Source organism: Melanaphis sacchari, unplaced genomic scaffold (assembly GCF_002803265.2).
Source record: "Melanaphis sacchari strain LSU unplaced genomic scaffold, SCAv2.0 Contig74_pilon_pilon, whole genome shotgun sequence".
NCBI lineage: Eukaryota > Metazoa > Arthropoda > Insecta > Hemiptera > Aphididae > Melanaphis > Melanaphis sacchari.
Genome location: NW_020271531.1, coordinates 1,905,929 through 1,929,556, shown reverse-complemented (window position 1 = coordinate 1,929,556; position 23,628 = coordinate 1,905,929). Strand labels below are relative to the sequence as shown.

The window sequence follows — 23,628 nt, the reverse complement described above, 5'->3', positions numbered from 1 at the left end:
AAGATATATATAAATATGAAGTGAGATAAAGGAAGAGAGGAGTGTGAGGGAAGGTGAGAAAGAGAGAGAAAAAACACAATGAAATGGAATAATTGCGCTCGAGCCAATCCATCGATTGATGGAGACTGTAGCATTGGTTGACACACGATATCGTGAACATTTCGCAAACTTATACGTTGCATAACTACAATATTGTCTCGACTATAGTCGTATATGTAAAAGTATTGTATATTTGTATATTATAGGTACCTATATTAAGTATACTGTTGTCCTTGAAGCATCACGTTGTGGCCGTGGACTTTATCGATACCTTTAAATATATATGCCACAAATACGCAAAGACAACCGGTTATAGTATATATGATGTGTATTATGATTTATGAGTCATATAACGACGATTTTTTAAATAGGTAAAAATATTTATAAATATTTATTATACACCAACAAGACGAACCCAAATTGAGGAGAACATCTAGCCCCCTTTGAAGATTCATAGATGGTATATATATATATTATATTTAGGGACTGTGCCAACAATTCCCCGTTGAGCAAACGGCGTTGGAAGCCATTGTGACACGGTCGTTTTCCGGAGCCTTATCCGTTAAATCGAGTTAAAAGTTCATAAATAAAACTACAATTGTTACATCTCTATAGAACACAAGCAATTATTTCAGTATTTAAAATATTATTTTATTAAGTGCGAAATTTTACTGCAATAATAAACAACATACGAAGGACAAATAATATAATATTACTATAACGTATTATAATTTATAAGTTATAACATATGCGGTGCGGTGATAATAATATGATGGTTAACACAAAAAATAATGTTAGATAAAAATAACTGTTATATTTTCGTAATATTTTTTGCACTCGGATTTTGCTTTTAAAAGTTTTGTATTAGATTATTTGATTTAAAAAAAAAAAGAACACAATTGTGTATATGAAGGGATAAAATGCCAAGTAATTGCTTGTCCGTCAGCATTAATTAATGATGTACCTTAATGATATACAATATTCTTTTTGTTTTTGGTAAAAATCTTATAACGACACTAACAAAAAAGAATATAAAATGTATAATAGGTACAATAAATACAGACTGTAGAAAGTTTATTGTTTTTCCGATATTGAGTGATGACGAATATCAACAATACCTATACAGTTGAAATGTAAATAAAAAATAAAAAAATGCATTTAGCTGTAAAAGCGATTAAATGTAGTTTGAAATAGTAATTTGTTATTTATCTAACCTAAAATAATGCATTATAAATGTAATTGTAGATTTTAATTGTTTTAATACTTTATACGTGTTACCCAATAATTCAAACTGTGTAGGTAATATTTAACGGTACCTATATAAGGTAAAAATCAAATCTAAATGTTTAAAAATTATCAAGCTAATGATAATAAAAAAAAAAAAAAAAAAAAAAGGTAATAACCACCAACTAATTTGTCTACGTTAGAAATTATATTATTTTGAATACAAATATATATATTATTAATATTCTATGTAAATAATTGTGATTTATACCGTGCACCGTACACCTAACTAAGTAATATTATTATGATTTGTTAACACTTGATATTTCGAAATATTTGTATATATATATGTGTGTGTGTACATGTGTAGGCGTATAATATATAGTCATATACAAATATACATTAATCGCACAACCAGTGGATTTCATGCAAAAGGAAATTTAAAAAAATTATTTTAATACAATGCAAATATAATCATCACACCGGTATTTTCTTAATTATATTTTGTGAAAGGTTAACCTAATTTAAATGTACAAGATTACATTGCTAATGGTATATTGTATCATTATAGGTAGGTAATAGGTATACATATAGTATAAATATGATAAATTAAAATTTACAGATATAACGTCTACTCAAATTGGTAAAAATATTAAAAAACACATAAAAACATATTATATTATCAACATGAGTAGTATAGAACCTTACGTACATTATATAAAATTATTAATGTTTTAGAAACCATTAAAAAAAAAATAGTATAACAACTTATTTCAATATTATATACATAACTAATCAAATCAAAGTTTTTTTTTTTAAGTACTTTATATTTTTAGGAACAAGTATATGTATAGGGAAAAATTACTTAATCATTTAAATTCTTTTATTATTTCTTTGGAATAAAACAATAAGAGACACGTAAAAATAAAAACATTGCTCTGGAATCTAGTTTCTAAAAATTAGAATTTCAATTTTGAACGTTATAGACATTACATAACATAGCCGTATACAGTAAAAACCAATTCAACTTTATAATAACGACTCACTGCACACGTATAAGTGTACTCAAAACAAAACAGCCTCACAAAAAAAATATAATAAACGCAACATCTGCAGCATATACAGTTATTCTGCTATTAAAAGAACCATTAAACAGTCGTCAAGAGTTATGCATACCTACCGACGGTATGAAAAAACAAAGGTAGGTACGTGGTACAAAGACAAAAGTCCGAAAATCTAATAATTTACAATTTTGTTTTGTTTGTGATGTTTTGAAAACGATTGAGACAAAGGGATTTGTAGGGTAGAACAATGTTTAGGAGTGTAAGTAAACACTACTAAAGGATATTATATTAATATATTATTATTATTATATGCGACAAGTATTATGTACGTTTTGCGGTTGGCAATGCTATATTATATACCAATTGAAAAACGATTTCGCGCCAACCGAAAATCACGGAAATTCACCCTAGTCATTAACGGTCTCGTAAAAGCGCTACTTCAGCTATATTCAACTATCAGGGTAATAAAAATAATGGTTTAGATGAAATTTTTATTTACTTTTAGAAGCACGCAGTAGTGTTTAAAATAATATATTGTTTGAACTCGAAAAGGTACTTTACTTTAATAGATTCGAGAGAAGAAGGAAAAAATAACGACCGGGGACAACCGTATAATACATATATGCACGAATATGCGACCACTACTGCTGTTTAGATGCAGAACTTTTCACCTGTTTAATGGCTTGAGTTTAAAATAAAAACAAACGGTTCGCTGCCAAATCACGGTTCAATGTGTTTTTCAATAATGTCCAATGTCCATAATAATATAGTGTGCATATATATCTATCTCACGGTATGCAATAACTATATATTATAACCATTATAATATTTTTCAGTTTTATTTTTGTAGGAAAAGTTTTCAGAAAATGTGTAGTGTGACACATATTATAAAATATAATAATATTATGAAGAATATAACGCATAGTGGATATCAAATAAAAAATACAAACATTTTATACATGATTATTGATATACTAAACAGTAGCCGAATTGTTGAGATAGATAATCCAATTTATTTAAAAACCATCGTCGCATTCCTGACGTTGAGTTTTTTAAACGGGAGAACAAACGTTTATTACGAATATCTACAACTGTATAGTTGTGGTTTGCGATGGACACGGTGCGGTGACGTTTTACGGTCGTTCAACGATAAATGACCGAATTGCGGTGGTATTCACGTAGGCACCTACATGACGTCACTAAAACGTGAATATTCAACGCTCCACCTATTATGAAAATATAATAATATAGATAATAATAAAATAAAAAAACGTACAACTATTACATAAAAAAAGTATCATTATGTGTTTGGTTTTTCTTTTTTTGTCGTGCGAACCGCGCACACAGTACCTACACACACCACGTATACATCAACACGTGTAATACCATATTATAACGTTACAGACGTTACAGTGCAATAGACATAATATATAGGTACATCACATACGTGTGTAATAATAATAATAATAATAATAATAATAATAATAATAATAGTTTCGTATAATATTATTGTGATGTCCATAAACGCATAAGGTTGCCACGGAAATGAACTCGAATGGACGCGGAAAAACGTACAAAACGTACACATATGCCATCGTAGGTGTGTATTTTTTCTACGCGTTATAGGTAATATTATAGTACTAACAGGTACGTTCATATTGTTATTGCAACGCGTGATATTTAATTAGTAATAGGTAAGTAATAACAATACTTTTCATCGATCGTTTACACGTAGTACATGCTAACCTAACAAAAGGTTATATTTAATGGTGACTCTGCAATATTTTTCATGTGTAACCCGATAGGTTATACACAATAACGTCCAGCAATTAAATACATAAAATTATCACTGAATGCAATAAACAAAAAGATAAAGGAAGACTTTTTCACGTCCCTGTATAAAAAATAAGCACTGAGGCTCAAATTTCCGTCCAAATAAAAACAGTAGTGTTTTATAATAACGCAGAGCATTATAAATCACTTAAGAAAAAACAAAAAATGTTATATGACTAATGTTTACTAAATGGTCACAGTTGTCGATGAATTTTGATTAATAAAAAAAATTGTAATAACATTACTATTGTCATCATCGTAGCCCGCGAATACGATTGCTTCGGCGATGGAGCGAAACGTGTTCGTCGCGCAAAGATAATTTTTTCTCTCAGTCGTCAAACGCAGTGCGCCGTTCATACAGAAAGCGGGAAAAATCGAGTTAGACGCGAAACGCGTACATGACGGAATGTATAAAAAATCGGCAGACATACAGTTAACGAAGAAGCTAAATCGGATTGGCGAGAATCTATTATAATATATGTAGCTAGCTATACGAGAACAATAGCTCGTCTGTGCGCGAACAATCTATATAGGTATAGGTATTATGTGTACATAAAAACAGTCTTAAAAACAAAATATAGCAATCCGAATTACAAAATTAATTGATACGGGAACGTTTTTTGAATAATGACTGATTTGTCACGACCCGGCGGTCACGTAGGTACCTACATATAATATTATATATACTGTATACGATTTCGAGTAGGAACGATATACGATGTTCGTTTCGTATTCGCACTCACTGTAGTTCACAATTTTTTATAATGTATGAATAAATAAAATATAGAAACGATTGCAGATTTCTGTTTTCAATCTCTTATCGTAGTACAATCAGCCTTCTAAGCTGTATAGATACTTGTTAGATCAAAGGCAACTGTGTAAAAAAATAGAAAAAAAAACATAATGAATTGTAGCACTTTGTAAGGATAGTGTTTAAAATACTCAATATACGTGTTAATTAGGTATAATATTACATACAATGCAGATATAATAAAAACGCGTAGGAAAGAAATCACACACCTCCTATGGTTAAAACCGTACAATAAAATTATACATCAATATGGTTTTATTACAACAATGAGCCTTCACAAAATCAAATTTGTTATTATACTTACACGTTTTATTAAAAAAAATATATTTAAATTAATGTCAAGTTACGCAATATATTATTTTTTTATCATTAATTGAAGCATTGCAATTGGCGTAGCTAGGATTAATAAATAATATTAATAATTGATGATTGTATATTGTTCGAATAACAATATTATACCTTATAATAATCTGTAGTGTGATAAATTAATCCGAATTTCAAATGCATTTATATTTTATTCGTATGTACACTTTTACACTGCGAGATTTCATTACACATGATGATGATCAATCATATTGCACACCAAAGCGGTCATACGCTCATCTCGTCGTCGTCGTTTATTATGTTTAGGAGAGGGAAATATGTCGGCATCATTATTGCACCGCGATATTTCGTCTCGGAGATAACAAAATCGTTGAGTGGGCGAACGAGAAACACGCGTTTTGGCTAAACTCTATATTTTATATACAATGTTCATCTTTTATAACAATATTGTATCGTCTCGAAAAGTATACGTATAACACGCGATATATTGTACTATACGCATGTAAAGGTATTGTTGTTGTAAGATTTAATGTCATTGTTTCAGGTTTTTCGCTATAGTATTGAAATGTTTATGTAAAATTGCACAAAATATAAACATAATATAATGTTTACGATATAGCTATATTATTGTTTCAAGTATATGGAGTTTTTATTTAAGACTACTATAGAGAGAAAAAAATACGACTTTGATATTGCCGTATAAAAAATACGTCTATTGTTTTGAGAACTCGACTCTCATCGGCTGTCGATATTACATAGATACTAATATATAATATCAACGCCACCGCAATTCTCGTATACTTCATCAGATGCCTGCAGTACTCTGTTCGGTAAATGAATTGAAAAACAATAAAGCACTGCAGTACTCTGGGTGTATTCTCGATGAGATAAAAAAACTTACAATAACATTGACGGCTTTTGAAAAAAAAAAAAAAACGATGGCGTAAGACATCGTATAGACTATAGTGTATAGTATAAATATATAATATATAACATATACCAAAGGACTTAGAGTCCTATAGTTATGTGCTCTGACAAAATATATATTATATTATGCACTGCGGTTTCCTTATGCCTTGGCACACTCTCTTAGCAAATTTACACAAACGTGCCATTTGAATAAATTAACGTTTATGAAGGTGTCATAATAACCACGGTTGATCCGGAAGGTAAAACGTTTACGTCGAGGTTCGACCAGCACGATGTAATTGTGGGGGAGAGGTTGGAGTGGTAAGCGGCGGTGCTTAGGGACAGACCGACATCTGATCGTGATAACAATGTATCACTATTATAATAATGACAATGTGCATAGTGCATACATATCAGCTAAATCACACCAAAAACGGCTGCCACCTCAGCAGGTTTGCATACTAAACAGCTATATTTTCCTCCGTTCACCCCACAAAACCATCGGGCGTGTACATCATAATATTAAAGTGTTGATCGTGTATTATAATATCACATTGTATGCATACATTATACACTGTAGGGATTTAACCGACCTAGGCAGCAAACTGGCGTAGGCCCGTTTTCCCATGCCTACGCCTCCCGTGGTGGGCAATCAAGTAAAAGCGCATGCATAACCGGCCACATGAAATCACTGATGGTTATGGGGTGAGGGAGAGTAGGGTAGGGGTGCTTGGTAACAATGGATTATATAAGACAACCGGTGAACCATATGGTGCTCGCGTCTTCTTTAGACAATGGCATCATAATGGGTTGTGGAGGAGGCACATTACGTTGTTGTCGTGAACGCCGCCGACGCGTGACAACTGTAGTTCCCAGCAGCAGTGAGTAGACATTAGTGATCACAATGATATAGGTGCACGCGTCACGTGCCGCGTATACCTAGCTATGTATATAATAAACCATTTACCTATGGGGTCGTACCGGGGCGACCCGCAAGATATTATCATCAAAAAACAAGTGTGCATAAGTATATGTCGAGGACTGCAGGTAAATTCCCATCCAAAAACATATTGTGTAAAACATAGATTAAACGAAATAGCACAACGTAATATATTATAATATACATTTTTGATATATTATAAATAGGAGGGTCATAGACCTCGGGCATACAAAGATGCTATATAGGTACGTATAAGTACCACAACTAATACAGGTATTTACAAAGAAATCACGACGTGTGTCGGGAACGACCACGACTGTAGGGAAACGTGTAGGCGCATGCAGTGGCGTTTCCTGACTTTCGGCGTTAGGCGTTAATGTGTGAGGAAAACAATTAGGAAAACTCCCCTTACGGAAAATAAATTCGTATCAACTATTAACAATCAACATATTATTAAAATTATTTATTTTAAATACTTTTAAATTTTTAAAAATACATCCAAATCCAACATCTATAAAATTAAATATAATATAAAACTGAAAATGTACAAATTAATATAATAATGAATATATTATGTTTTCGACGATCGGCGTTGCAGTCTTGCAGTTCGAGTGTACGACGTAAACAGGATAACGTGCAGCCGCGACGATCCCCACTAACGGTCCAAACACAGTGTATAGGCTAGCGCTAGACTAGTGAGTAGTGGCTAGTCGTTAATTTCATTTTCAACGACTTGGTCTAGTATTAACATGGCACCGAAGTTATCCGAAAATATCACGACAAATTACGAATATGAGATATTAGATACCACAAGTCGTTGTTCGAAACATTAACGTCCTACACGGCTACACCCTACGGCCTACACAAACACAACATAATACAATATTATTCCGTAATCGGCGTAATCTTATTGGACGCCGTTGCGCGTCGTAGCTGCAGACGGCGCGGGCGAATGGTCGAGTTTAGAGCTTAAAATAGACAATAGTAACAATAGTTTATTATTTGATATTATTATTTTTACATGACAATTATTTTAAGATTTTGTAAATAAAATTATATAACCATGTAATATACTAATATGAATTACAAATTACAATATTACACACATGTATGACATCAATGTTTAGGGCGTTAACACACAACTTGCACACCCAGAGAAAACGCCACTGGGCGCATGTATACAGGCAGACTGCTGTAGACCTGTAGTTATATTAAAATACTACAATACGGTGTAGGTCGTCCCACACTCGGAAGTTTATTATATACCCGTGGTGACGTTGAGGATAGTCGTCGGGTATCGGTTATAGTATTAGTAGCCGTTGGTTCCGTCCGAAAAAAAAAGGAAAGGAAAAATATCGAAATTATGAACGGTTCACAATGACGGACACGCAATGTGTATAATATAATACAAACAACAATAACAAACATCCACTGGACAAAAAAGAGACGCCGCCGCCATGTGTTTCATATAATGATAACAATCATCAATTACGGACTAACGAAGTCAGAAATGATTACATTTAATATTTTACCGACCGCCTAATGAAGGACTCTTGTTAACGGTACAATGTACAAGGCAATGAATAAAGTTAGGTATTATGAAATTATAATATTATTATTTTATTTTTTTGGCATTAGAAAATATTTATCTTCCTTCAAAAAATAATGTAGTAAAAGTCTACACATCAAGTTACATGCAGCTATTTTAATAATTAAATCAATATTAGAAATTGCAAAAATTAGATATTTTCAAAATAAATAACTGACGAGTAATTACATTTTTTAGATTTTAAATGAAGAGATGATTGTATTTTTGTTTTATTTAGGTACGTACATTTAAAATGTTATTGATATTTTCTTGGGTCTTTAAATTATTAAATTGCAATATAAACCACAAATATATTAAGCAGAATTAATTTATAGTTTAAACTTTAAACCTTGTAAATAGTTAAACTATAAAATGATTAGGTAGTCTGATAAGTATAACACTATTCTACACATTCTTATTTATTTAATGAAAAATGTAATACCATCTTTATTAATGAAAGATCGAAACAGTGTGTATTGATAAACTACTACTATTTATGCAAATTCGATATGCACTATAAACACTTAAATAAATAATAATTAATATCCGTACAAATTTAAATATATATTATTAAATAGATTATGTTTAAGAAAAAAATTGAGATACCTACCAAGTAAATTCTATCTATATATTATATAATATACAAATATCATAAGATAAATTTGTATTGAATCGGCCAAAGAAATAGCCAAATGCACCTAGTATTTGATTTTATTTATACAATAAAAACTAAAGTAATTTACTAAGTATACAAGTTGTTTTAAAATACAGCAAATGGCTATTATAATTTTTTTTAAGTGCTTGGACTGAGTTTAGACCATCACATTATCTTTAATCTCTGCAATTGCAGTGCTTACCACTGGTCTGTTTGTTTTTATGAGGTATTTATAAATATAATATTATTATAAACCATATTAATATGATAATTGACGATAGGTGATGTAATGGAGTAACCTATGAACATTGCGTACTCTGCATTATTTATTATCATAATATTAATGAGTCAATGTATTATAGTTGCACGTCATTATTTTCCAACCCCAACAATTAACATATCTGTTTACGATAGTCAAACCAGAGAATAGATTCAATTTTGTGATCGAACTATAAATCATTAACGCAGACTAGAAAACGAGCTTCTATGCATAATTAAACTTTGTTGTTACCTAAATAATATGCAAAGAGCTTTTAAAAAATTAAAAAAAAAAACTAGAGAAAGAAAGAAAAAATGTATAGATAAAAATATATAACTATTATTTATCCAAATACAGTAAGGTCGAACGTCGAAAGATAAAAGGTCGTTAAAGAATGAAATTCAACAAAGGTCGTTGTTCAAATAGAGAACTTGGAGTGGGTTTTTATTTACAGGGTCGAGAGACCTTTTTTTTCTGGGTCATCTTGTATATCGTGGTTAATACAATTTTTATTTGAATAGGTACCAACCATAGACATTAAACAATCAATAATATATTTATACTGTACCCTTATGACGAGTAAACGAGTCTTTGCGTTTTAAATGTTCACGAAATTGAGGAATCGAAAAAAGTGTACCTAACCTAATCCTTATCTAGCCTGGTGCAAAGGTGCAGTAGTATCTCCTACCAATATATAGTAAATTGTTTACCCCAGGTGACTACGATATTGTTTATATTAATTTAATTCACCATCGGAAACATATCGAAAGAAAACGGTCACCTAACCTATAGGTGGACTTACAAGACATAAAATATTAACGCTGCAGGTGAAAATTGAAGAAACATTGTAAAAAAAAAAACCGTTTCGTCAGCTGGTGTGTTCAAAAACGTTACCGTAAAACCGAACAATTGTAGGTATATACATATAATGTATATAGGTAACTCTAACCACCCTATCTGCTTCTTAACCTACTCCTATATACGTATTATACTTCAGCGACTATTGTGTACATTGTAGCGATAGCATACGCCGAGCACGTTTTTCTTGTAAACTATATTTCTCACCCAAACCCAATGCACACTAAAACCACCTGCCCGCTTTGTGTGCACAAACCCAACAGTACCTACACCTTGTACTTAATAGTTGCTCATTCCTCCCCCTGGTCTCTTATCCGGCCGGAAACGGCACGCACTCACCCGAAAACGGCAGATCCGCATATTATGTAACGTTCACTGGAAACCGATGAAAAACCAACCGATTTATCACGTGAAATGATCATTATTGGTCAGTTTACAACATACACCGCGGTAGTTGTAATACTCGTAACGAGTTCTCATCCAGCCTCAGTTGAGTAGAAACTATATTATACCTAGTATATATAAATAATGATAACAGTGATCAAAAACGTGTATTGCCTATACATTATATTAAATTATACGTGCCCCATCAACCGACGCTAAACTACGTGGAACCATACACTTTTATTATTTTTTATCATCTATTTTAAGACAACGATGTCGGCCTCTATACAATATTTAATGCCATTATTATTATTGTGTACCGTCCAAATGGCTACCATTTAAAGGATTATACTTGAAATTTTTAATATATTGTGGTCGGGAAACTATATTCGGTTATATAAATAAAATAAATAATCTAAAAAAAAAAAAAAAAACAATAAACCATTAAGAAAATAAATCGTTTTTGGCCATTTTAAATTTATGTCGACTTATTGTCAACGTTTATTCACTTTGGTTTGTCGAGAAAGCTTGCATGCAAACACGACATTAACGAATGACCACGGTTAAACCACAACAAAGAACGAAAATTATTGTTAGGGATTACAACATTTAAAGATGAATGCGATAAATGCTTGAAAGTGCACTATATAGGTAGCGGATATACAATGATAAACGATGTACGAGACTTAAGCTATAATATTACATCAAAGAATAAACTATTAATAATTAATAATATAAGCACTTGGAGAAAGCAACTAAAAGTGTAACTGAAACAATACGTTTTATTTAAAATGTTTAAAATGTTTAGCCTTTATTTGTTGTTTACGGAAATATTCTATGCCTAATATGACAGGTTAAGTTAGGTTCTGAAATCGGAGTTCATATGCCGAGTAAACTATTAAGTTTATCATTATGTAAAATGATAATGTGTGAAGATATGATTTTGTAAAAATATTTCAACAACATCATGTAGTAAGAGGAAAACACAATCAAGTAAATATTACTATAATTTTATAATAATATTTTACACGGGGGAATTGTGTACGAGGAAATCGTAGAACGCGACGTATTTTTATGGCAACATGTCTTGTTCCGTGTCATTTAATTTAGTTATACATATTATATTAAATATGTATACTATGTAACAAACTATACGCTTTTAATATTATTGTATGTGCGGTTGTTAAAAAATCGAAAAAAGCTCTGATACCCAAGATTATAGCCATCGTCGTTACACTGTCACAGTAAATGCGTAATACCAAGTTTAAAAATTGTTTCAAATATTTTGTTTATATTATATTATTATGATACATACTTGTACACGTATTGTGTTTAAACGGTGCCTAATATATCTACATACCTATACGGATATACTATATATATTATAAATTTATAATATATACTCAATAAACAGTGCGAGATCAACAACTCTAATAACGAAAACGTATTATTCAAGATAAAAAAAAAAAAAAGAATCAAGATGTTTCCACGTAGCACGCGATACAGAAACATAATTTAGTAGTCATACTATTAGTAGTAAAACATCGCTCTCTAAATGACGTTAAGTTACGAACCGTGTGCGCTGTACATAATCGTTTCGTTTCGCTACGACGTCTCACGTGACAGCTTACGTTGGGCATATTAACGCGCGGGGCGGCGGCAGTGGAATAGAAACGTTTCTGCAGACTTTTGTCTATCTGACAACTGGTGCTGTTGACGTATACAATGATGACAGAACGGAATAAAAAACCGTAATATGGATATCATGTAGGTACGTACACATTCGGTCGGTCATCGGTGTTGAAATATTATGGGGCGTATTTGAGGCGGTCGTGGTTTTAATTATATTAAAATAACTAGTCGGACTTAATAAAAAGCATAAAATTAAAGAGTGCACAAACACACTAATATAACTATGTCGAAAACTATTATTATAAAAAGGAAAAAACAACTACAAAACTGTCGTTGGCCAAACGTAGAGCGCAATACGAGACAAGTAACAAAAACGTCGTGGGTTAGAGATAACTAATAATTGCAGCTTCGAGTTACCTCTCATCAAGTTACTTCTCTCTACAGTGCTATATTAGAATTAAATAATTACGCCGAAGGTCGAAATATATTAAGTGCTATATGTTATGGTGAAAAAAATGTTATGATATAAGATATAATATTATTATTATAATGTACTCGCGTGCGCGCAACGGTCGTTTGAAGCGAGGTTTAATATAATGTGGACCCGACACGAACGTTATGATATATTATTACAACCATGTGTGTGTGTGTGTGAAAGTACTAGTACGAATTATACATATGCTCATCGAAGTGTGTTCACCAAACATTAAAACCATCCACACACACCGAATGAACACTCGAACGGTCCCCGGGCAGGCTATAAAAATGCGTTTCAAATATGAAGTGGTTTAGTTTTTTATTTTTATTTTGAAAATAAAATAGAAATTAGATGAATGCGATGCTGAGGTCACGGAACTACGAATGCCGACAAAAACCGTTTAACCAGAGTATATAATATTATACACTCTTGAACAACTCATTTTTTCTACATATATTAATACAATTATAATTATTGTCATTCGTTAGACTGCAAACAAACGATTATTGTTTAATATTTAAACAATGACGTATGTTACTAAATAGTACAAAATTAATGCAGTTTAAAGATTATAATATGTATATACTTAAAGTGCCGTTCAGACGATTTCATAAAATACCATCTAATATCCAAAAAAACGACATTTGTGCGAACGACTTAAAAAAAACAAACAATTTCTTTTAGGAAGTCATTTAAAATTAGAATCGATTTCAAATATAATAGCACTTTTCGGAGTAAACATAGAGAAAAACATTAGTGAGTACTGAATATTTACAAATACACTTTTTTTTATTACACACGTTCTACAACCAAGCATCGACTACCCGATACGCTTTTTAAACACTGCACCGTGATTTCACTGGTAGCAACGATTCTAAACAAAAACATATAAACAAAAATTCTAATTTCTGTTTGTTAAAATTAAACGTTTAAATCACGCATATTATTCCCGAAGGTAAAAATAAGATAAAATTATAAATTACATTAAATTTCGTTCGAGTTTGCGCAACATGGTAAATAGTTATCAAAAAACGCGATCGGTGTACAACACGCGGGTGTGAGGTCATCCACTTCTGCGTGTGCGGGACAAGTTCAACCTGTGACGATATTTTAATTACTTATATAAACGCGTTCTCTCAACAGTCTGTGTGTATTATATACCTAGTATATTATAGGTAAATAAGTGATATACTCCGTTATAAGTGTGAGAGTTCCAAACGGTGAATTATTAAGATAAATATTATCCCGCTAACGATTAGCTCGGATAGCGCGGGCGCGTACATAAGTCACTTTCACGTAAAGGTAGAACACACCATGTCATTAGAATAAAAACAAATTTTGGAGTCGGCAAAGTTAACCCAAAACACGGTGAGGTGCGGGGGAGCTCGTAAATCATTCTTGCATCCGATATTTTAAGATGGCGAAATGCAATTACATACCGCGGTAATTGACTCTGGGAGTTACGTCAAGGATCTAGTATTTGTATAATATTACGTATGTGCACAACAATAACTATTATATTATATGGTGATCAAATATAAAAATAAAAATAGAAGTAAATTTTAAAATTTTACTGGTTTATCATAAAAAACTCTTCTATTGAGAGAATTAGCCAATGTGTATAACTTTACTATTCTACACGTTTTGCCCGTAGATCATCTATACAAAGTATTTTTTAAATCTGATTATTCATTATTTTATATAATTATAAAAACTAATTAATTTAAATTACAATTTTATTATTATGTCAACTTATGTGTTTCCTTATGATGAAAATATTTTGAAATCGTATAATTTAAAAATATTGTATACAAATTAAAATAGCATTCATTGTTTGATAACAGTTAGCCGATGAATTGTTATATACCGCAATGTGATAGTAACTATCATTGATAAAAAAAAAAAACCACGCAGCAAAACTTTAGTAACAAATTTAATTAATCACGATACTACAAAATATTAATTTATTAACAGCTAGGTATTTGTTACTAGCACTGTTCTTTACAATTATTTATAAATTATAAATTCACATAAATAAATGTTATTTTTCAATCAATATAAACGAAATTTATGAAAAATACAAAATAAAGTATTAAATTAAGTATATTAGCAAAATAAAATTTCATATTTGAAGACCCTGGTTCATAAAACAAATTTATAGGTAACTGCTATTTTTATCTATATCCAATAATAAGTGTAGCAAATGCTTTAAAATCCGAACCCTGTTTATAATTATATATTTATATGTTGATTGAAGCAACCACTATATTATATTTAATCATGCCTCATACTTCAGTGACAAAATTATTATCTTGTGTAAATAGGTCAATTCATATAATAAAAAACCAAATTATAAAAAAATTATTAACGTGTATTTTCAAAAAATGAGTACAATTTCATGCATTCATATTACTGTTAAGGACACTAGGATAAAGTACCAAAAAGAGAACTGTTCTATAAAAAAAAGTACGTCTGGTCACTACAAATTTATATTTGATTGCTAGCGAAGATGAAAACATATCACTTATATGTATAAAAGTCTACATTGATTACTTGTCCATGTCAGGCATAAATATTATATTATATTATATCGTAATAATAACCCTCGATAAAAATAAAAAAATATTAAATTGAATGCTTAGCGTGCAGTTGGTTATTAATTTAATCAAAAAAAAAAAAAAGAAATGGATTTATCGGGAAATGTGCGACGGTTTATGGTAAACACGAGACACTGTCTTCGGCAAAACGCACGTTCAAATTTATGAGGTCGTATAACAATATAAATTGTGTCTGGGGCATACGAAAAGCGCAAAAAAAAGCAATTACCTTGGACTAAATCGAACTAGACAACTATAGAAGAAGGTACCACTGCCATTACTTTATTATTATGAATTACTAATAATTAATCTAAATTATAAATATACACATTATGTACACCGACTACCCACAGCAGTCGTGTCGTAATTTATTCGGCGCACCACCGATAATACATGGTAAGCGATTATTTTTTTAAATTATTTTTATATAATTCGTCAACTACAAATATATACTAAGGTAGATATTAGAAATACGATTACGTACATCTATAGATATTCAAACTGCATTGGTACGTTTATAATATATATTTGCTAATTCCATTTTTAATAATTAATTTTATTTGTAAATAATAACATTATAATATGTAGATAAAAAAAAAAAATAAGAACGAATAATCCTGACATTAAAAAAAAAAAAAAAAATATGATAACAAAATAACATATATTAAATATGTGCGCTCTATTTGATAGTGGAACACTTACCCTTCCCATGTAGTATCTGCGATAGGCTTTGGCTGTGTCATCGGTTTCGATTTTATTATTCCATGTACAGGTTCCACTAGAAGAAGCAGCAGGCTCGTAATCGTTTTGGTCCTGGCCATCAATCCAGAAACCACCGCCGGTCGGTAGAACGATGTTAGGATATGGTTTAGGACCCTTCAATGTTTCCTCTAAAAGTTCACGGGATCCATTTCCGGCCGCTTCCGACGTCGGTACACTATTCGTCCGCTCATCTCTAGATGTCTGTAAACAAATTTACAAACATTTTTATTATCGTTCAGATTTAAAACAGCTGATGTAATTATTTATGGTTCACAAAAAAAAATTATAATTTCAATACTAAATTATGTAACATTATAATATTCTAATATTATTTATTTGAGTTCATTGGCATAGCAATAATTTATAAAATTTTTATAATTATGTTGTATTATAACTTATAAGTATATATTAGAAGGACGGTTACACTATACAATAATGAGATGTCCGATACCGAAAATAATAATATAAAAAAAACCTTGAAACGTGCGTTGTATTCATAATATTTTATTATAACCTAAAATTAACCATCCAACTATTTTCAGAATTGAATTAACTGTAAAACAAATGATTAGTATTAAGCATATACAAGTAGAATTGAACACCGCACATTTCAAATGACTGTACACAGCATATTTATTTTGTACATACCTAATAAAGTTTCATACTTATATATATACATGATACTCAAATACCCACTATCCTTGTGTAAATTTAGTTTCCATTAAGTATTGAAATGGAAATTCACTATAATTAACATTTTTTTTTTTATTCATTACACCCTAATTTATCTCTGGTGGACTTTTTATGTTTATTATAAGATGAGTTGTTTTTCTTCAGTACTTATTAATTTAGTAAGATTTTTTTTAACATTTGGCTTTAACAACTTCAAACAATGAGGTTATTAACTTAAAATTCTCCACGAAACTATTTGATTTGTATCTAACGTTTAAATAGAGTGCATACCAACAATAATATAATTTTAACGTCAGTTTAAAAACGAACTATGGGAACAAAGATAATATTTTAAAAACACAACAGACCCCTACCTGATTACTAGACCGTGAGCTCGATTTCCTGTGCTACACAGGAAATCCAGGTATCTTGGTCAGATAAAAAACCAAAAAAGGTAAGCTAGTTAATGGTTATGCAGTTAGCAATTTACATTCGTTATTTATTTTTTAATGCTCTAGAAGATTAACTTTTATTTTGTCCCTTTTTCAGTAATTTATATTTAAAATGAAATGTTTCTACAAGGTAACAATGTACTATATTCTTAATTGTTATTTATATTTTTAGCAAATAATTTTATTATCATAAATATTTATTATCTATACTTTATTAACAACAGATACCTACAAGTACATACATGAAAATATTTCAAAAGAAATAATTATTTTGAGAGGTTTGTACCAATGTAAAATGTTTGAATTATTAATATACACGCATAGATGTATATAACTAAATATATTATATTATATTAATTGGAATACGAATAAAATTTTAAAAACAGTAAAAGCTAATACAAATAAATTGTGTCTTCTAAATTGTTCGTCTTGTTTATATCTAATTTTTTTATTATATAAATCCTCGACATATTTAAACGACATCAAAGTACGAATTATATATTATTATGATGATTAATGAACACATGAAAAACAAAAGACTAATACAGAAGTCTATACGTAAAAAAAATTGTTTCAACTAAAAAATATTGTACGTACTCTACATGATATGTATGATAGTAGGAAAATAAGTGTAGTTCCCCATGTGTTACTAGGGGATGTATGTGAAATATTGCCATAATACAATTTATTCGTGTAGAGTAGTATTTTGGGTCAGACATTTTACGCATATTATAGGGCCATGGAATGTTTTTCCTAGGTTGGGTAGGAAAACATATATTACCCACACAAAGTGTCACGGACGAAGCGCGTGCGTAATATCTATCGTAACTGATATATTATTTTTCGGCGATGGAAACCGTCGGATGCTTATGTATATTCGGGTGCGATTGAAAAATATACTTTTCCTTATCAAAAATACTAAATCACTTATCATTGTTGTTATACGATTACATACACGGTTTACATGTTCGTGCAACGTTGCCACAAACCCACACTTATCAATTATTATGATCGTGGCGAGACACCGAAAAATTTACCTATAGGCCATTATAAAATACAATATTATTTTGAAAAATAATTAATTTTATCTCTCAAACTTAATTATAACAAATCACTTAATATTTAATAACATTAAGATTTATTAATTATAATATAAACTATTACTAAATCTACCAATCTAATGGATATTGAAATTTAATCATTATTATAATTAAAATTTAAGTATCTATTTTTGCATAACATTATTATTTTGTCTAATGGTCTATATACAACTTATTACAATAATTGTATCCTTGTGACACTGAGTTAGATAGGGTTTAAAACGTCAATAAATGTAGTGTTTATAAAATATAACTCAAATCATACAGATTTGTTTTATTCATTAAATAATATAAATTAATAGTATTAAAAATATTATATCAACTATAAAAAATTAAGATAAAAATATTTGCTTGTATTTAAAAAAATTATTTTTGAATAAATTGCAATGTCACAGCTAGTTTTCATACGCAATAGTATAACATTTGTGCGCGGAAAATTGTAATTATTTATTCTACTAAATATCCACAGACAAATCTCGGTAATAGCCAATAGGTAAGTATGCGTACTAATATAATAATAATAATAGAAAATCGTGTATCCTTATACCGGTTTATAACAACGGCGGTCTCACGTAACGGACTTGTAGGCGACGTGCGTTTACCAGTGTAGCGCGAACTAGTCTTTTGCAATTTAAATATCCCTTCTTTAGAAGACTACAAGATGCGGTGAGGGGAAGGGGTAGTCTAACCTGGTGTCGCAGATGTGTGTACGGGGTAACGAGAAGAAATGAACGCGTATCATAACGACGTTGAATTATTCATAGGCACGTAATCGTCACTAGAGCAAGAGCGGTGCATTCATCGCTCTGAATAAAATATAATAATACAGTTCGCCAATAAATATATTTTTTTTTTTATAACCTTGTTGCAGTTCCGAGAGAGCACACTAGTTCGCTAAATGATTGTGTAACAGTTTTATAGCACGTAGAACGCACAGAAAAAATAAAAAACCCCATACATTATAATATTATACTGCACACATAAATTTATACGTATAATATAAGTATATTTTTCTGGTTATGGGAAAACATTGTGTCAGTGGAAGGGGGAGGGGTGGACATTGTTGTAAATATAAATTGCACAGTTGGAAACCGAGAAACGCCACTGTAAAAGAAACAATATTTAAAGGAGGGGCGGTAGATGGTGGTGAGAGAACCGGGGATTTTAATAAGAAGACATCTGGAAAGCGATGCTGGGGGATTGTATGTTGTGTGTATGATTTATGAAATTCGGATAAACGAAATTGTTCCTATATCTAAACATTAAAAGGAATATATGAAAAAAGAATCAAGAATCTCATCGTGTAACAACTGCATCGGAAATCTTTCTTATTCTGCATTACTTGGTGAGGTGTTATGAGAAAAATTATTTTTTTATTCGTTACCGATTGTCTGCTTTTTATGGAACATCATTTGTAATAGATTTGTACCTATACTTTTTATTTAAAAAATAAAGGCATCTTTCCGTTTAAAGTAATTTTAAAACAATTACTGTACAAAATTAAATAGAACGTACTTTCTATATGCATTATCGTATTTTTCGAATTAAGATTATGTTCTCGGTGTTTTTTAGAATGCATTTTAAATTGTTTTGTTACAGCCGACAGGCTCAATAATTCAATAAAATTCATAAATAAACTGCCACCGAGTTTGAATGTTAATATTGAATTTTCCGTAATTATAACGTATTATTTTATTTTAAACATCCAATATTAGATTAAAACCTAATATTATGTTTGGTTGATTTCATATTTGATTCAAGTGGTTTTTATAACTTTCTAATTCACTGAATGAGTGTTGTAATATAATTCTTAATTAGTTATTATAATTGGTAAGATTACCTATATCGTAAATAAAAAAAAAAATCTCTATATTCTATTTCAATCAGTCAATTACTCACGTTTTGAGTGTTGACTATAATAATAATTATAAAATATAAACTTGTCCTGTTTAATAGAAAATAGATAATAATATTACGATAGTATTTGGTACTAGGCGACGGCTACCGGGAAACTGATAAAGCATAATTAAAGATAATTGTAAATGAAATATAAATTGAATAACATATTAATATATTTATGACTATGGTAGCAACAGGAAATTAAATTTTCACTATTGTTGTTATTATAGCACAGCGATAGTGTCAAATCTAACGTGGTTCTATATCTTTACCAATGGACCATAATATGATAGGTATACAAAGTTCCAGGAATCATTAAAGTTTGAAAAGCCACATATATACTGTTTACACGATATTAATACAATATTTTTATATTAAAACTACAAATATGTAGTAAATATTAATAAAATATAATATTTATTTTATGCGACACACCGTAATGTCTATAGGGATTTACCCACACGTTCAATAAAACTAACTACTCTTTCAACAACGGCTGTTTAGAAGATTAAATTTATCTTTAGGATACCCGTAACTTACCGTATAAAATATAAAATTCCGTTGTACATTAAAAATAACGCTATATTATAAGGAATATTAGTCCCTAGTGAATCAGTAGTGTTACTAGTGTTCCTACACACAACTGATATTTCATTTTAATCTTATTTATACCTCCTATTTATCCATTTACTGTCCAAATACGGCATTAAAAAAAATTAACATTTTTATGTATGTTTTAACATAACGAACAGGTTGAGTAGCTCCCAAATCACGAACTATATCTAGCTAATTTCCGCTTAAGAACATGAATTGCTTGACGAAAGAAGCCACTGTCAACACTTTTACTTGTTCCTATATTTTATTTTTACATTTTTAAGTTTAGAAAGTCTTCATATTATTATAGTTGTAAAATCAAAATATTGATAAAATACTCTAAACCAATGGCAGACTGACGACAACTATACATTGTAATATCGTAAACTATTATAAACTATAAAGGTATGCGGAAGTATAATACTCATGTACAACTCACAAAATTTGGCCGGATGTATTTGAAGTACAACCGTCTAGGATGTCCTGATAACCAGCGCGCGCCAAGTCTCTCCTGTCAGCTGTCAAGTCGTGAAGAAAATAATTAGTACGACATTCGATACTTGCATCCGTAAAACGTCGACTGTCCAAGTAAACAGTTCTCCGGTCGATAATGGAATTTCGCTTAATTAAGTACCACATTGCTACAAACAGCAGGTGTTAGTCCCACGTGCCGAAAAACTAAAACGTATAATAAACTTTTCAACCCTCTATACCACACACAACGACAAACGAGCGTCGGATTTCAACCCATTAGGTACCTTTTGTACAAGCAATGGGTCTTTTTTTTTACTAGACTAAATATACACGAAACCCTACAAATCTACAATACGATATACATATCCATCGATGACATGCGCAAATATGTATAATATACTTTAGGGAGGGAGGGGCGTTAATAATTTTGTAAATATTTATGTTTTAGATGATCCACAGACTATGATTACTAGCTAAAGTAGAGTACATGGTGTATTACTATATTAAATAATATTGTACTGATACACTAAGAGCATAAATGTTATTTTTATTATTATATTTTATTGTGTTTAGTTTGTTGTTTTGGTTAGCGAAATCTGACAATGATTGAATGCTCGCGTATAAACGAACCTTTCACGCCGATATACCCTGCTACAGTAGTAATTTGCCACTCTATCGGCTTTCTCTGAAATCTCAATACTAATGATAATTTTTTATAATCATTATTATTTTATTTTTTTATAAATATATCTTTCTCTTCTCGGTTCACTCTATACGGCAATATAAAATAAATATATCTGTATATAATGTTTACGTTTTATATTATTGTACTAGATCATTTGTATCCACGACTAGTGAGTTGTTTGTCGTTCTAGTTCGCTGGTTACCAACCGACACCACAACATATCGCCATAACAGCGAACATCAGCTTCTGTGCGAGATACAGCGACAATGGTGAGAATCAAAACGTGAGAAACGTGCGCACAGCGCAGCTGGGAAATGTCGGCCGGATATACATTACCCCACTGCACTAGCTACGCATATAATATTTATACATAATAGGGGTTGATAGGAAATATCATTTTGTGTACGCATAGTATGCATATATATATATATATATATATCTATGGGTGTGTGTAGTATTTATAATATACTTAATGGTTTTAAGTTTTTGATTCGAATGCTTAATGTGAATAGATCGCAATACGATGTTCAACAAACAATACGATTGTGTTTGTGCACTCTCGATACCGGATACTGCAGCGGGTATAGCCGTATAGGTACTAAAACATAATGGTAAACGAAAGGCAGCGGAAAAATGCACAATATTCTGCAACACCTCGCGCTTTTAAACCGCAACGGTCCGTCGGAGAACCGTGATTTTAGCATATAAAATTATTATTCAAGTAATACATTAGATTTAATCACCAAACTTCGAATCCAGGTCGAGCGTTAGATTAATAAATATATTATATATACTAGGTACAGGTAGGTTTATTATACATGTAATTTATGTGTTTCCCGTCCACTATTAGTACAGTTTGTGTATATACCTATGCTATAGGTGTATTATAGATTTATACTATTATATAATAATGTTTGATTAAACTCGTCACGAACGTTGTTGGTGTACGCTGTACGATGCCGTGTGACAGCAAACGAAGTGTGAGGTAAGTCACGGTGTGACATTATAACGTGTTATTATAATAATATGTGTCTGCCACTACAGCTGCGGCTGATTTAGATTTTGATTGGAAACATTGATTATAACATTAAGCGTGTCATAACTCTAAACAGATTTTGTTGAAAAAATCTATCAATGATAATAATTTATGTAATAAAATATTATTTTATTATGTAAAAATAAAATAACTATTGTAAATTTTGAAATTATCGAAACAAGTCTTCAATCAATATAGTTTTATATCGATGTTCGACTTTCGTTGTTCCGCTCGTAGAGTTCGGGGACATTCAAATTACACTGAATAGGATTAATCGCACGACGGAATGAACGGTCAGCCAATTAAACGTCACGCATACATATCGAAGATTGCATAAGAATATTTTAATAATGTACCAA

General features: G+C 30.6%; 1 protein-coding gene across 5 annotated transcripts in view; it reads right to left on the bottom strand.

Annotated features, from left to right (window-relative positions):
- Window positions 1-23,628, bottom strand: part of LOC112601033 (rap1 GTPase-activating protein 1) — a 159,269-nt gene that overhangs the window by 6,690 nt on the left and 128,951 nt on the right. For all 5 annotated transcript variants that reach the window (XM_025348428.1, XM_025348429.1, XM_025348430.1 and 2 more), the window contains one exon: window positions 16,298-16,558. In XM_025348428.1, coding sequence (XP_025204213.1) covers window positions 16,298-16,558 — 261 coding nt within the window. The remainder of the gene's footprint in view (window positions 1-16,297; window positions 16,559-23,628) is intronic.